The sequence below is a fragment of the Lethenteron reissneri genome, chromosome 51, assembly GCF_015708825.2.
Source record: "Lethenteron reissneri isolate LAM-NWPU_2019-01 chromosome 51, ASM1570882v1, whole genome shotgun sequence".
Classification (NCBI taxonomy): Eukaryota; Metazoa; Chordata; class Hyperoartia; order Petromyzontiformes; family Petromyzontidae; genus Lethenteron; species Lethenteron reissneri.
Genome location: NC_083829.1, coordinates 9,115,842 through 9,131,206, shown reverse-complemented (window position 1 = coordinate 9,131,206; position 15,365 = coordinate 9,115,842). Strand labels below are relative to the sequence as shown.

Here is a 15,365-nt window from a genome sequence, read left to right as displayed (position 1 = left end):
CTTTACCGTCTTGTGCTTTACCGTCTTGTGCTTTACCGTCTTGTGCTTTACCATCTTGTGTTCTACCGTCTTGTGCTCTACCGTCTTGTGCTCTACCGTCTTGTGCTTTACCGTCTTGTGCTCTACCGTCTTGTGCTCTACCGTCTTGTGCTCTACCGTCTTGTGCTTTACCGCAAATTTAAAGAAATCAAACCGACCGCTCCCCTCCCAACGGCAAACTCAACAAAGTCTGCCGCATTCCCGAAAGCCAGGGCCATCAGGGACACGCACTTATAGTCACATGCGCCCGTATGCCTTGTTGCTGATTATTCCCTCGTAGTTTAATCCTACCCTTTTTTAATTGCCTCCCTCTCATCCCAGGTCTCTTGATGCCTTTGTCCCAATCCCCCCTTCCCTTTGGTCTGTAAGTCTGCCAGTTCGGATTCCTTCTGTCGCTCCCCCCCCCTCTCTCTCCTCTGTGTTCGGTTGCTTTCTTCCTCCTGGAATATTTCTCCACCCACCAATCTCCACCTCACCCACCCAGCCAGCCAGCCCGCCATGCCAGTCGCTGGCCTCCCACCCACCCCCCCCACCACCTCACCCATTCACTCCCCGCTGAGGTGATGAAGTGTTGGGATTAGGACTCTAATCCGCCGCATTAATGCCGAGCCGTGTAAGCAGCTTTTTGATCAAATGATCTCGAGTCCTCCTTTCTTCCAGACCCTTGTAACAGTTCGCTATTTCTCCTCATCTTTCACGATTCACTGCGTCAGAAAAGGGTCGGTGGCGGCGGCGGCGGCGGTGGCGGTGGAGGAGGAGGATGATGATGACGGTTCGAGGACAGAAAGAAAGACTTTACCGAGTTGTGCTCTGTGTTTGTTTGCCTGTGAGTAAAAAAAAATAACATCGTTACGTCCGCCAGGCCAGCTCTGAAGTGTGATTATGACAAAGGCAACCCCTGATTAACCAGCCCACGCCTCCCCTCCTCCTCCTCCACCTCACGCGAAAGGGTTTTGTTGGCACCGTAATTGTGTGATGTTGGTGGCAGTTCCCAGCTAGGATCAGCGTCGGCGCGAGTTTGCATGTGAATGGCAACTGGGACGCTCCCAGACGCCGAGGGGCTTGGAGCTAATTTCGAGCCCCCCCCCTCTCCATCCCCCCATTCTGCTGTGGCCAAGGTCCAATTCATTCTGGGCACAACTTCCTGTCCATTAAACGATCCATCTCACGGGGCTTCTTATTAAACAATCCGTCTCGCGGCGAGCGGGGCAGCGCGCGTTCGGAGCGCGATCGCCATCCGCTAGCCTGGCATCGGTCCGAGCGCAACCCCATCCAGACCCTCCCCCCCCGCCGCCGCTCCCCCCGCGGGAAAAAAATAAAAACGGCGTCGTTAAATTATCATTTTCTTGGGTAGCGGATTTTGCAGCTCGTGCAGATATCTCTGCCGGTAACGCGTTCACCGTGCGAATTGAAAACTGGAAAGGTGCGGGGGGGGCAGGGGGGTGGTGGTGGAGCTGCTAACCTCACGGTCCCCCCCAGCAAGGGATCTGTGTCCATCCAGCGGTGCAGGTGGGGCTCGCACGACGTGGCAATAGAAGATGAGCGGCCCGCAGCTACGTTCAGCGGTCAATTCCATGCGTGGGGTGCTGCCACGTCGTTTCAGGACGTCTAGGCCAGCGTGGAAGAGTAGGCCAAGGGACTTGAGAGACGAGGTTTTAAAGTGACTTTTCCCCCCCTCTTGAGAGACGAGATTTTAAAGTGACTTTTCGGTGACTCGAGCCGCCAGCGAAATCGGTGCCCTCGTTAAAACGTAACCATCAACTCGTATTTTATTGTAGCTGGTAAGGCTCCACTGAGCTGTGCAGATATTTTTCAGAAGCGACCTGGCCAACACAAACGAGAGCCCTAAGAAGTGGCTTATCGTCGTGCGGACATTTATAGAAGCCAAATACTGATAATTGGTGTTTTACCCTTCTATCTGGCAACAAAACTGACACCTTATTTACAAGGAGTCATGTTTGCATAGACCACAATACCTGCAGTCATAATGCAAACAAAAAACATAACTCCGTCAGTTTTGTTGGCAGATAGAAGGGTTGATTGGTCCACCCGAGACAGCTTTCCTTAGAGCCTAGTCTCACATGGGTTGTACCAGATGACGGGTGTGGACCAATCAACTTCAAGGACAGTGCATACATTATCAGAGTTATGTTTTTTGTTAGCATTATGACTGCAGGTATTGTGGTCTATGCAAACATGACTCCTGTAAAAAAAAGTGTCAATTTTGTTGCCAGATAGAAGGGTAAAAAACCAATTATCATATTTTTTACTGGCAAATGAGGTTCCAAATGAGATGCTACACTTTCAAGTGTAACGTTTTGACGGGCCCTGCACGCAGCTAGCCGCCGTAGAGATCGCGCGTTGTCTTGCACGAAGTTGCGTACGCGTGCAAACGTAGGGGACGTGTGGATGTTGAACTTCTTTCGCACAGTACACGGACAATTATGTCGGTCGCGTTGTAGAACACACTCGTTGACAGTCAGAATTTCATTTTGTGCCTAGAATGTTTTAAGGCTTGTTCGATATTTGAATTAACTTAATAACAACAACAACAACAACATTGACACGTACTCTTCGGTTCTTTCGGTAAAGTCACGTAGTTAGAAATAAAATAAAATAAAACAAATCACGACGTTTCGATCGCAACACAAGGGGTCGTCATCAAGCAAAGGAGATGTAACATTGACAATTGAATCACGTGGTGTGAGGCTCAATAATTGCGCCAATTATATGGCGATGCTGCTGCTGCTGCTGCGTTGCCAGCGGTGCACAAAGCACAAATTAATCACAAAAGCAAACTCAACCACGTTCGTCATTAACAACACTTGTGGCCTTAAAACAACATATAATACTCATTGGTTCTTTCGGTAAAGTCACGTATGTAGAAATAAAATCAAAATAACGTTTAAATAAATCACGACGTTTCGAACGCAACACAAGTGCTCGTCCTCAGGTGAAAATGGCGTAAACCACACAACATACAATAGTCGACGTTTCAGGCTATGACCCATCCTCATCGCACACAACTGGAGACCGGACACGATGGAGGCGACACATTAATTGCTGGATTGTCATGCACCTCGAAGTGCCCGAAACGTCCCGATTGTATATTCACATTTCAAAGCGGTGCCATTGAAGGGGCGCGCGCGTTTTGCGATGCTTTGTCCTTGTGCACCACTGCCGACCGCACAGTCGCCAAGCAAAGTTGTGCAGTGAATTCTTACGGAATCAGTGGTCACGCGTGTGCGCGGCCATAATCGTTGCTCGCTAACAGCACTTGCCCCAACAGTCTGTTAAGGCTACACGGGGGATCTTTGTCTCTGTTGTGGGAAGCGGTAGCGTAGCGGTTAGCGGACTGTGCTACGAGACCCGAGTTCCATAGCCGCTCACCGTCACTGACACCAGTGACGATTATCTCGACCGGTCTTGGGCCTCTCCTAGGTCGACTCGGCCTCAAATGAGTACCTGTTGCGATGTGTAACATCGCCACTGGGGAGACAAAGGCGGCCGGGCGTGGTGCTGGCGACCCACCCCCTTGTGTACCGTGCGCTACTCGATAACAGCGCTTGTGCCAACAGTCTGTCAAGGACTACACGGAGGGGATCTTTGTTTTTGACCGGCGCGCGTGTATGTGTCTGTGTGCGTGCGTGTGCATGTGCGTGCGCACGTGTATATATCTGTGCGTGCGCGTGTGTCTGTGCGTGTGCCCGCGCTCTCTCTCCGTGCCCGGCGGTGGCGCAAGGCGGTGAAGCGCTTCCTCAAGCCCGAGTGCAAGTGCCACGGGGTGAGCGGCTCCTGCACGCTGCGCACCTGTTGGCTCGCCATGTCCGACTTCAGGCGGACGGGAGACTTCCTGCGGCGGAGGTACAACGCCGCCATCCAGGTGGCGCTCAACCAGGACGGCACGGGCTTCCTCGTGGCCAACCGCAACTTCAAGAAGCCCACCAAGAGCGACCTCGTCTACTCCGACACGTCCCCCGACTACTGCCTGCTCGACCGCGAGGCTGGTGAGGGACCCCCCCCCACCCCCACCCACCCACCCACCAGAGGTCGCAAACGGGTTTTGATTCCTTACCCGTACCCGGCCGCACCAGGGTCACAAACGGGTACCCGTACGCTACCCATACCCGTACCCTACCCGAAATGAGTGACAAACGGTTACTCACCAGTGACTCACGGCCTACCCGTACCCGTACCCGGCCGCACCAGGGTCACAAACGGGTGCCCGTACCCGTACCCGGCCGGGTACGGGTAGCCGGGTATCGGGTAGGGTACGGGTATCCGGTACCCGGTTGCGACCTCTGCCACCCACCCCGGAACGCAGAGCTTGGGCAATTGCTGTTGGCGCCGGCTCGCTGCGCGTGGCTACCTTGCCAGCTTTGTCCGTGGGGGCGGCGGTAGAGGGGGCGAGGGAGCACACTTTGATGAACGCGAACTGCTCGTTGAGTGGCCCGGTAAATGCCTTTAATATGCAGAGGGCCGCACGGCTGAGGCAAGTTTGCATATAGCTGCGGCTCCTCTTGGCGCCTCTCAGTCGGTCTGCCTCTTCGAGAGTGAGTAAAACGCTGTGCGGCGGCGCGACGTGGCACGCTGACGCTATCGTGGTTTATGAGGAAAAAGTTTTGCCGGCTGGGCGGCAGTCCTGGCTGGCTGGCTGGAGACGTGGCAGATGGACAGACAGTCGCGTCCAAATGATGTGCGGGTTGCTATTTGTGTCAAAAAGGAACATCTTGCTGTCGATGGCATTCAGTATTCGAGTGGCCCGTCTAAGATTTGAGATACTGTGGCCAACAGCAATTGCATTGTATCGGGGTTTTTGTTTGGTACAGGGTGGAAACCGGAAACACCTCGAGAAAGCCCATGGAGAACAGAAGAGGGGGTAGAGTACACAAAATCTCTCCCCGCGCAGAGCGTCTGCCCGAGTCAGCAATCGAACCCAGGCCCCCCCCCTTCTTACTACAAGGCGCGAGTGTCACCACTGCGGCCACCCTGCAGCCTGTTGTTTCTTTTCAGCGTTGCGCTGTTCTAAGGGGGAGGGAATTTTATTCGAGTAGCTATAGAGACAAAGATTAAGATCCCCCGTATAGCCTGTCGGGGCAAGTGTCGTTAGCGAGTAGCACCGATGAAGGCCGGTACGGCCATGGACCGTTTCAAATATTCCCCACTGTTAATTGGTCGTGAGCGGGAATCGGAACTCGGGTCGCCGGATTCGTGGAGCAGCGCAGGAACTCGATCAAAAAAATATCTCATCCACGACGTTTCAGGCGATAGCCCTTCGCCATGGCACGTGAAAAGCGAGGCCAGAGAGGCAGAAGTTGGTCTGGCACGTGAGTTCATTTATCCCGTTTTGTATGCGACAGCAGGCGGGCTGGCTTCACCGCGTGGCGAGGGACGCAGGGCACACAGCAGCGTCCATGATCATCTTTAAAAGCGTAAACACTCCGACCGGCCGTGACCGCAGCAGAGGTGCGTGTCGATCCGCACGCGCGGCCACTCGGCAAACGTCGCCGCGTTGGGCCGACGTTTTGGCGTGTGGCAGGAAGCGTCGGGCCTCCTCGGCCAAACGCGCCGGAGGATAATACGTGATCTTCTTGGTTCTTTCGGTAAAGTCACGTAGAATGGAAATAATAAATAATAAAATAAAAAATAAACATAATAAAGTAATTGTGAGAATTACTTGATTATGTTTTTATTATTATTTTAATTATTATTTTATTTTTTGATGATCGGTCACGTAGAAGGGAAATAATACAATTTAAAAAAATACATTTCTCACGACGTTTCGATTGCAACACAAGCAATCATCATCAGGTGATGATTGCATCAGGTGATGATGATTGCTTGTGTTGCAATCGAAACGTCGTGAGAATTTTATTTTTTTATTTCCCTTATACGTGACTTTACCGAAAGAACTAAGAAGATGAATCCCTGCAGTCACCAAAGCTTTAAATCGAAAGATGAGACGTGAGTTTCACTTAAGAGGTAGTAACGCGTCTCTTTTTCGCGTGCGAAAAACAACGTCCCCGAGGAAGAACCGCTGGTGTGTGCCAATCGGTTTCAGTTACAATGCCGCTCATCGTCAGAGCGTGTGTCAGTTTGCGTGTTCACCGCACGTAGCGCACGTGGTTAATGCGGTAACTTGATTCCTTGCAGAAAGGGTTTCTGTTTGGTGTTCGAACATCTTAAACACACCGCCTGTTTTATTTCCAGAAGGGGTAAAAGACCATTTTATTTTTGTATTCTTTGATACCGGCAAAAAATGTCCCATCACAGCAACCAACCGGTGAAATCAACACTCGCCTGTTAAATGAAGCGACGAATTATTTTAATTTTACTTTAAGCGGCTTTATTGTAATTTTGAGAAAGAAAAAAAAATCACTCGATTTTATATATATACACACTTTACTTACCTACTTAAGTCAAGAACACCAACAGTACTTCACGTGTGGGCACCGGCGATTTTCCCAGAAAGTGCGTTCCCGCCACGGGAACCCGGCGATCACGGCGATGATCACGTGCGCGCGGCGATCAGGAATTCTGGTTATGTGCCCTGCGAACTCATGCGGACAAAATCCATCTGACCTGCCCAGGCAGGTTATGGGAATGCACGAGTAGCGTCGTTCTCCTCAAACTATTTGCTAAAGAACCCCGCCCCTTCAACCTACTCACCCCGACGGCCAACTCTCAGCGCCCCCCCTCCCTCCCCTCCGCCCCCCCTGCTTCCCACTCGCTTCAACGAAAGCCTGCCCAGGTCTCAGCCTCCCACACCCCACTTGCTTCTTACCTTCTCACCGCCACCAACTCCATCCTCAGTTTTAACACTTAGCAGCAGTAGTAGTAGCAGCAGCAGGGCTTTCGCGACCCACATTATTTTGGGTTTGATCGCGTAAGTATGAAATGTGTCGTTAAACCCGGCACCACCCGACACAGCCCAAATTATCGATATTTGTGGTTGTGGTTTGAATTTTTGCGAACAGCGCTTTCGGATAGTTCAATATGAAAGGCGCTTTATAAGGTAGGGGTCGTTATTATAAACATAAATGCGTCGTAAAACCCCCCACCGCCCGACACAGCCGTCACGTTAACAAAGTGTGCCCATATTCTTGGTTCTTTCGGTAAAGTCATGTAGAAGGGAAATAATAAAATAATAAAAATAAAACATAATAAAATAATTCTCATGACGTTTCGGCCACAACGCAAGCAGCCGTTCGTCACGAGTACAGCACTAACCGGTGTGTTGGAGAGTAAACCCACAACCTTGGTACAATCCGAGTAGCGTGACGTTTGGCCGGTGATTACAACAACCGGCATCATCAGGCGACAGCCAGAGTTGTGGAGGAATCCCCCTTCCGTTTTGTGCCTTAAATAGACGGGGGATGAACGTGACGTCATCACTTGTGAGCCACTCAGGTGCGAGGACCAGAGGGGGGCTACTGTCGTCATGTAATTGTCAATGGATATATTTTGTTAGTTGGGTTATTCGCAGTTTCGCCTCCTCCTCTTCCTCGTTTCAGCGACCGTCCTGCCAGCGTGCTCCACGCGCTCCCCCCCCCCCCCCCGCTCACATTTACCTGGCGGCGTTCAACTCGCCCGCCCGCCCCTTACCGCTACCCGCACGCCACAAAGCCCATCGCAGTGGAATGGTGATGACGGAGCCCGGATCTTCCCGTAAGCCTCCATCGCAACCAATGAGGCTCCACTCCTCCCGCTGCTCCTGCTTCTCTTTGCCGCCGCAACATCAAACCAACAACAACAACAGACACTCCCCCGCAACGACACCTGACAACAACGAACAACAACAGCAGACACCCTAAACTCCTCACCTCCAGAAATGAGCGTGCCAGCGATGTCGCGCGTCGCGTCAATCGTTGGGCTTATTGCCGCCCCTTTTGTTGCATTAATAAGGCGGTGCTGCCAAGTGTATGAAATGAGTTAGCATGCTTCAGTGCGCCCCAATGAGCTTAGCGTTTTCTGTAAGCTAATATAATCCTCAACTCTTTTGACACCATAGCTCGCGGGGCGGGCATTGTGAGTCCAGTGCTCGGGCAGGGGGGGGGGGGCCTGAGAATTTGACGGCGTCTCTCTCGGGGCGGCATCGCCCATCGGGGTGGTAACGCCCGGACACAGATGCAAACTCCCAGGACGTTTCTCGAGTCAAACCCTGGCGAAGTGTCGAGCCTGGTGGGTGGGTTTGGGTGAGTAAAGTTGGGCGAGTGAGTCAACAGTCGGGTTGCCACCCTTCCCACTGTCGACCAAACCGGGACACGTTTCTCAAGTCAGCCTCGGTCTGCAATGAAGTTGCCAGCGGCAGATCTTGGCACAAACACAGATGCAACTTCGCCAGGCTGGCTGGGTCAGGGTTCGGCAATCGGCAGTCCCGGAGCCGCGTGCGGCTGCTCTTCAAAGGGGACCGCTTTGTGAGGTCATTTATCGAGGACCGCCAACGCACTGTGTTCACCACCACGGTCGCATTGCGGCTCTTGAAATAGTGAGTTGGAGTTTTTTCGTTTGTTTACCGAATTCGAAAACAAATGGCTCCACTTGTTCTCTTCGTTGTCGATCCGCTGCTGGGGTCACGACGCGAACAGACGCTGTTCGTGAGCAGCGCCTTGGCAAGGTGGCACGGCGCACCGGGCGGCGAGTGGCCAGCACCGCGCCCGGCCGCCCGTGTTTCTCTCGTGGCGAGGCCCAGCGCCGGTTCGGAGGTTCGGCACTGGCATGGGTCGTGAGCGGGAACTGAACTCGGGTCGGCGGTTTCGTAGCGCGGTGACGCTGACCGCTGCACTACGGGTGCGCGTGTGTGTGTGTCTGTATTGGGTGGGGAGTGGTGGTATCGCGGTTAGCGCTCTGCGGTACGAATCTGGTGTCCCGAGTTCGAATCCCGCTCACGGCCGCCAACACCGGTGACGATTATCTGAACCGGTCCTTCCTGGGCCTCCTCCTAGGTCGACTCAGCCTCAAGTGAGTACCTGGCACGATGTGTAAACATCGCCGCTGGGGGAGACAAAGGCGGCCGGGCGTGGTGTTGGCCATCCACTCCCTCGTGTGCCGTGCCGGCCTTCATAGGTGCTCGCTAACAGCACTTGCCCCAACAGTTAAGGCTATACGGGGGATCTTTGTCTTTGCTGTGGTGTATAATGTTCGGACTTCACATGGACATTATCTCAGCCCCAGCAGCGAATAGGATAATTTCTCTTTGTTAAGGAATTGTGGACTTTACGCCAGATTATATTTACTGCAGGGGCAGTACGCGTACTGCCCAGCTACTTGGCGACGCGACCCAGCGGATTAGCGCGCTGGACTCGCAACCTAGGGGTCGCTTGAAACGACGGCGCAAATTTCTTACATCCCCGTCTCCCGCCTCGGTCCGCCCAGCGGTGTGATGAACGGGCTCAGCCGACGCAGTTTAAACCCTTTCCCATTCCGATGACGTGCACGCACGCACGTCATCGGCAACTCAAATAAAACAACGACGTCCCAGCGACCGCAGAGCGCGGCGGTCGAGCAACAACGTCTTGAACAAAAACGACGGGGCGCTGCGACGCCTCTCTCCGAATGAAACAAACGCCGAGCCGCTTTGTGATTCGGCGGTGAACGGGGGGGGGGGGGGGGGGCCCAGCGCCACCCTGCAGCTTGCAGACGACTCGGAGCGGGGGAGAGGGTCAAGTCGATCGGCAGGTCGCGTGCACAGCGCGGTAAAGAATGCGAAGAGTGAGCCAAATATTGCCAGCTGCGTGCGGTTTGTGAGCTGGCAATTGCTGCAGCCCCTGCGGCCTTTACCTTTGCCAGCAAAGACACCTGGGATGGTTTTGAGAATAACAGACTCATTAGATTTTTTTTTTCCCCTCTCTCCTCTTTTCTCTCGTGATCGTAATTACGAGGGGATTTGACCTGCGTCGGAGCGGGCCGAGCTTTTTTTGCGAGGTACATTTTATCCCAGATTAAGTTGCAGGTGTCCTCACGTCAGCCTCTCTTTAAAAGCTTCGTCTGTCGGCGCTTGATCGCGCGGCTGATGTCAGAGGGCCGCGTTCCCACCGACGCTCGCCGCCCTCACGGACGAACTCCACGGTTCCTCTGCCGGGGACCGGCGTCTCTTTGCGCGACTGCCGCTTGCTGGCTCTCCGCACGCCGGTTCTCCCTTCGCGAGCCGCTCAGGGACGATGAGCTCCTAAGTCGACATCCCGAATCGGAAACTGCAACTCGAGCGGCAAGTCCGGGCGTTCAGCTCTCGGTGGGTGCCGCCACCCTGCCCAGCTCGCGCCTGCGGCGCCCTTAATGCCGCTGTCATCACGCGAGAAAAATGTACGTCCAGAACTCTGCTCTGAAAACGTTTCGTCTTCTGCCAAGGCGTGCAGATGGGTACGTGTCAGTGTAAGTGGAAAGTAAAAAAAAAAGTGACAACGGCGCAGCCCTGCAATTGCACGCTCACGTCACTGCTGCCGTAAGGGCCTCGATTACAGCAAACTGTGTTTGGCAACGGACAGACGTGTTGCAAGGGAGTGCGCTTATCCCACACTCTACCCCGCCGCACGCGACCTGCCGATGGACAGACTCACCGCCTGGGGCCCCACTCACGCTGCTGGGCGGAGGCGGCGGAGGCGGAGGAGGACGGACTCGAACCGGCGACTCACGGACGGTGGCGAGTCCGGCGCGCCCGCCGTTACAACCACAGTGGCAGCTTCCCCCCCCCCCCCACCATCACCACTCGATTATTGCGACTCACCGCTCGACGGGACGTCTGCCAGAAACATCGGCAAGCCGCAGTGTGCACCGCGGGGTCCGTCCGGTGCTTGCCGAGCTGCATCGGCTTACGTTTGCCGAACTCGCTCGTCACACACACAGAGCGCTCGCCACAAACGAACCACAATGCCTCGCTGATGTCGTCAAGGAGCAGTGAACCATCATCACGCGAACTCCGGTGGTCATCCTCGCAGGGACGGCTTTTAGCCGGCCATCGAACAAAGGCGGCGGTCACCGCATCGCGCGGCGCGTTCAGATGCGCTTCTGCGTCCGTCTGGAACGCTCTTCCTTCCGATATTAGGAAGCCACTTGGGCTAAGCACTTCGATTGAAAACGAATTTCTTTAGAACTGATTTTGTGTTTATTTTTTTGTCCTTCCCCCCGCATCTCCGATTAGCACGATTCGCTACGTATGGCGCAAAAGAAGTTCGACATATGTACCCGCACACACACACGCGCAGCATTTCCCAGATTATTTCACTGCGGTGGCGCCTCTGGCGTTTGGCGCTCACCTGGTTGTGTGGTTTTGTTTTGCAGCGGGGAGAGAAGGGTGAGCTGGGAGGCAGGGACCTGCTGCTGGGCAGTGGCGGGAGAATAGGGGGCCCTGTGGCGGGGGGGGGGGGGTTGGGGTATGGGCGGGGCACACTGCATTGTGGGTGGGGGGCACACTGCATTGTGGGGGGGGCACACTGCATTGTGGGGGGGGGGGGCACCACTGCATTGTGGGTGGGGGGGGCACACTGCATTGTGGGTGGGGGGGCACACTGCATTGTGAAGGGGGGCACACTGCATTGTAGGGAGGGGCACACTGCATTCTGGGTGGGAGGGGCACCACTGCATTGCGGGCGGGGGGTGTCAGAACGTTACACGCAGCAGCAATAATCACCATCATCATCGCCTCCCTCCGTACAGACTCAGTCACCTCGAGCCGCACCGGCGACAGCTGCCGCCGGGGGTGTTAGGGATGAGATGCGAGATGCAAGTCGCTGAGAGCCCTCCAACAAACGCACGCGCGTAAATTAAACCGTGTTCACGTGTTCACAAAGAAGCGGTTCTTTACCCCCATCGACCTAACACCCCCCCCCCCTACGAAAAGGAGCATTACAGCGGAGTGATCAACGTGGAAACGACAATCACATGGACAGACGGGAGAGGGCCTAGCCCCCCCTCTCTCCGTCCACGGGCCCCTGCCACTGTGCCGACTCCTCGCTCTTCCGTAGGACCCCGGACGGTGCTTGCGAGGAGGGCCGGGCGCCTGAGCCAGCGGGGCCACCCCGTCCTCGAGAAGCGCGTGACATTCGGACTTGTCGAAAAATGCGCACGTGTCCCCGTGCCCCCCTGCGCGTGTTCCCGTGCGCGTGCCCCCTTGCGCAGCGACACAAAAAGCAAATACATGTGCCGTTCGCGAGCACCCGTGAAGGCCGGTACGCCACACGAGGGGGGTGTGTGGCCCAGTACCGCGCCCGACCGCGTTTGTCTCCCCGCTCAACCGCTCTCTCTCGTTTCCCCCCCCCCACCTCCCCCACCCCACCCACCCCACCGCGGCCGCCCTAGGCTCGATGGGGACGGCGGGCCGGGCGTGCAACAGGGCGTCGCGCGGCACGGACGGCTGCGAGGTGATGTGCTGCGGCCGCGGCTACGACACGACGCGGATCACGCGCACCGCCAAGTGCGAGTGCAAGTTCCACTGGTGCTGCTCGGTGCGCTGCAAGGAGTGCCAGGAGAGTCTGGACGTGCACACCTGCAAGGCGCCCAAGCAGGCCGACTGGCTGGACCAGACTTAGGGCGCCGGGGGCGCACGCCACGCCGGGCTGGGACGCGTCGAGCGGCGGCGGCGACGGCGTCAGGACGTGCGACGGGCTCCGAGGTTCTTCGTCGATATGATGGCGGCGGTGGGTTCGGGACAGGGAGGTGTTGACGGAGCTGATGGACCGTGTCGGGATGGGAGGGTGGCAGCGCTGCCGGGGGCATGCCCCGAAATTGCGCGACGCTGAGAGAGAGAGATGAGGAGGATGAGGAGGAGGAAGAGGACGCGCGGGGAAGTGCCGCCACTTTTGAGCCGGGAATGGCCCCTCCTCTCCACCCGTCCGGAATCGCCGATGGACACGACCGCGGGGGCTTGGCCCGGTCGTCGGCGCGTCGACGACTCCTGTGCAAGAAGTCACGGGGAGAGCGGCGGCGGCAGCGGCGGCGGCGGCTCTCGACGTCACCGCTGAACGTCGCCCGCGTCTCGTGCGGCGTTCGAGAGGCTCCGAACGACGAGCGGCGTCTTTCGTTTGTTGTTGTTGTTCTTGCTTTTCCTTTTGTGACCGTGAACTGAAAGTGCAATTACGTCCAAAGTGACCCGACCCGCGCGGGACACACACACACAGAGAGAGAGACGCTGGGGTCGAGATTTTGGAGCTGCCCTTCGCTCTTGTGGTGGTGTGAGAGTCTTCTCGGGGACACGAGTTTACTGGCGACTGTTTGGTGATTGTCTCCCAGCCCCATCCACCCGCCCGCCCCATACTCCGCTCGCTGTTCGCCCGCAACCGGCGAGCGGCAGCGGTGTCTCCGTGAGCGGCCTTCCCTCTCGTACGCACGAGCAGTCTTCTTCACCGCAGGATTCCCTCGTCGTTCGCGAGGCGAGGGTGGTGGCTACGTTCCGCGGACGCTCGCGAATTTAGCTGCGTTTTTTGTTGTTGTTGTTGAGCGGATGACGATATCGGGCCGCGGGAAAAAAATTATTTCTCTTAAATGGATACGTAAATAAGCTATTAGGTACACGAGAATGATCATGACGACACAAACCAATAACAATCGGTGTTGATAAACGTAAAGTAAATAAATGTTAAGTATTAAATAACAGTTTATGAATGAACTCATCACATTCTCTCTTTCTCACCACTTGATCCCATCACTCTCGACAACAGCAGTCGTGCAGAGAGTTCCAGACGCGATTCGCGGGCAGCCAATATCGTGAATAACGAGGGAATACTGTGTACATATTTGCACATAAAGCGCCTGCCATAGCGTGCATATTCTTCGTATAGCCGTAGCCTGCTTTCAGACTTAGTCGGATATGTAGTTGGCATACATTGTTACATTATCCAATAAGTTATTAAATACTATTAACTATTTCTGAATAGCTCTCCGATGTGTATGTTACCCACACACGGCAAGGTTTTCCTTTGATATAACAACTATTAATAATGCAATTTCTGTCATTTATAGCTGTATACTGGCATGGTAAAACGTTTCCAATGTTGTAAGTAAATTATATCTTTACGCGTGCGTGCGTGCATGCGTGTGACTGTGTGTGCGTGTGACTGTGTGTGTGTGACTGTGTGTGTGTGTGTGACTGTGTGTGTGTGACTGTGACTGTGTGTGTGACTGTGTGTGTGTGCGTGCGCGTTATTGCGTGTGGGGAGCGGTAACGCAGTGGTTAGCGCTACGCCGCGCTACGAACCCGGCGAACCCGAGTTCGATTCCCGCTCACGGCCAACGCCGGTGACGAATATCAGAACCGGCCCTGGGCCTCCCCTAGGTCGACTCGACCTCAAATGAGTACCTGGTGCGGTGTGTAGTAAACATCGCCACCGGTGAGACAAAGGCGGTCGGGCGTGGTGCTGGCCACCCACCCCCTCGTGTGCCACAGTGCCGGGCCTTCACGGGTGCTCGCTAACAGCATTTGCCCCAACAGTCTGTTAAGGCTACACGGGGGATCTTTGTCTTTGCCTTTGTGTTGCTGCGTCAACGACTGCAAGTTGCTGGCGCGATTGACGGTGCGCGAAACCGCGAAGCAGCCAATGAATTGTTGTCGATATCTGCCACAGTGTTCATGTACATAAGCGACGAGGTGGTTCTTCTAATATAAATAACAGCAAAGCATTTAAAACAAATATAAAGTATTTAATTAATGTGTTTCCAAGGCATGTTTCTTTTTTTGATACTGACAATGCGGGGTTCAAAGGTCGGACGCGTCAACGTGAGCTCACCCCCGAGTTGCCAAGCACGTGGGGTGTGGTGGGGGGGCCGGGCTGCCCCCCGCCCCGGTTGTTTTCACTCGGATCGTTGTTTGATCAATAAAGTCTCCCAGCACGTTTCGATGACGGTGTTCTTCATTGACCCTCTCACCCGTTCCAAGACACGTCTGCAATCTGCAGGGTGGCGCTGGGCTTCTCCCCCCCTACACCGTTCCCGTTCCACCGCCGAATCCCGTTTCATTCTCGTTGTTGTTAAACACGTTGTTGCTCACCGCAGAGAACTCTGGCGACACGACCGCCGCCACTCCACGATGGCCGGCGCGCAGCCCCCCTTCCGCACGGTCTCGTGGGAGCTTCGTTGGGGCGGCGAATGAGTCCGTCGATTAAGAGGCAGTCCCCCGACTTCACGAACACCAGACTTACGAACGCCCGCGCTTACGAACGAGCTGCCGTGAGATACGCACACTTTTTAGCCACGCTACTTGCGAACGGAACCGTGGAACCAGGGCCTCCAGAGATTAAGTGAGAAGTAATTTCATTTTTCGATTTAAAGCGTTCGTGACTGCAGAGATTAATCTTCTTGGTTCTTTCGGTAAAGTCACGTGCTTCAATTTCCCTTCT

At 55.0% G+C, this 15,365-nt stretch overlaps 1 protein-coding gene across 1 annotated transcript in view; it reads left to right on the top strand.

The window, feature by feature from the left end:
• The window catches only part of LOC133355656 (protein Wnt-2b-like), a 60,452-nt gene extending 45,601 nt beyond the window's left edge, over nucleotides 1-14,851 (top strand). Inside the window, exons 4-5 of the mRNA XM_061573034.1 lie at nucleotides 3,782-4,046; nucleotides 12,334-14,851. Of these exons, the coding sequence (XP_061429018.1) occupies nucleotides 3,782-4,046; nucleotides 12,334-12,563 (495 nt within the window). The 3' untranslated portion in view covers nucleotides 12,564-14,851. The remainder of the gene's footprint in view (nucleotides 1-3,781; nucleotides 4,047-12,333) is intronic.
• The last annotated feature ends 514 nt before the right edge of the window (nucleotides 14,852-15,365 follow it).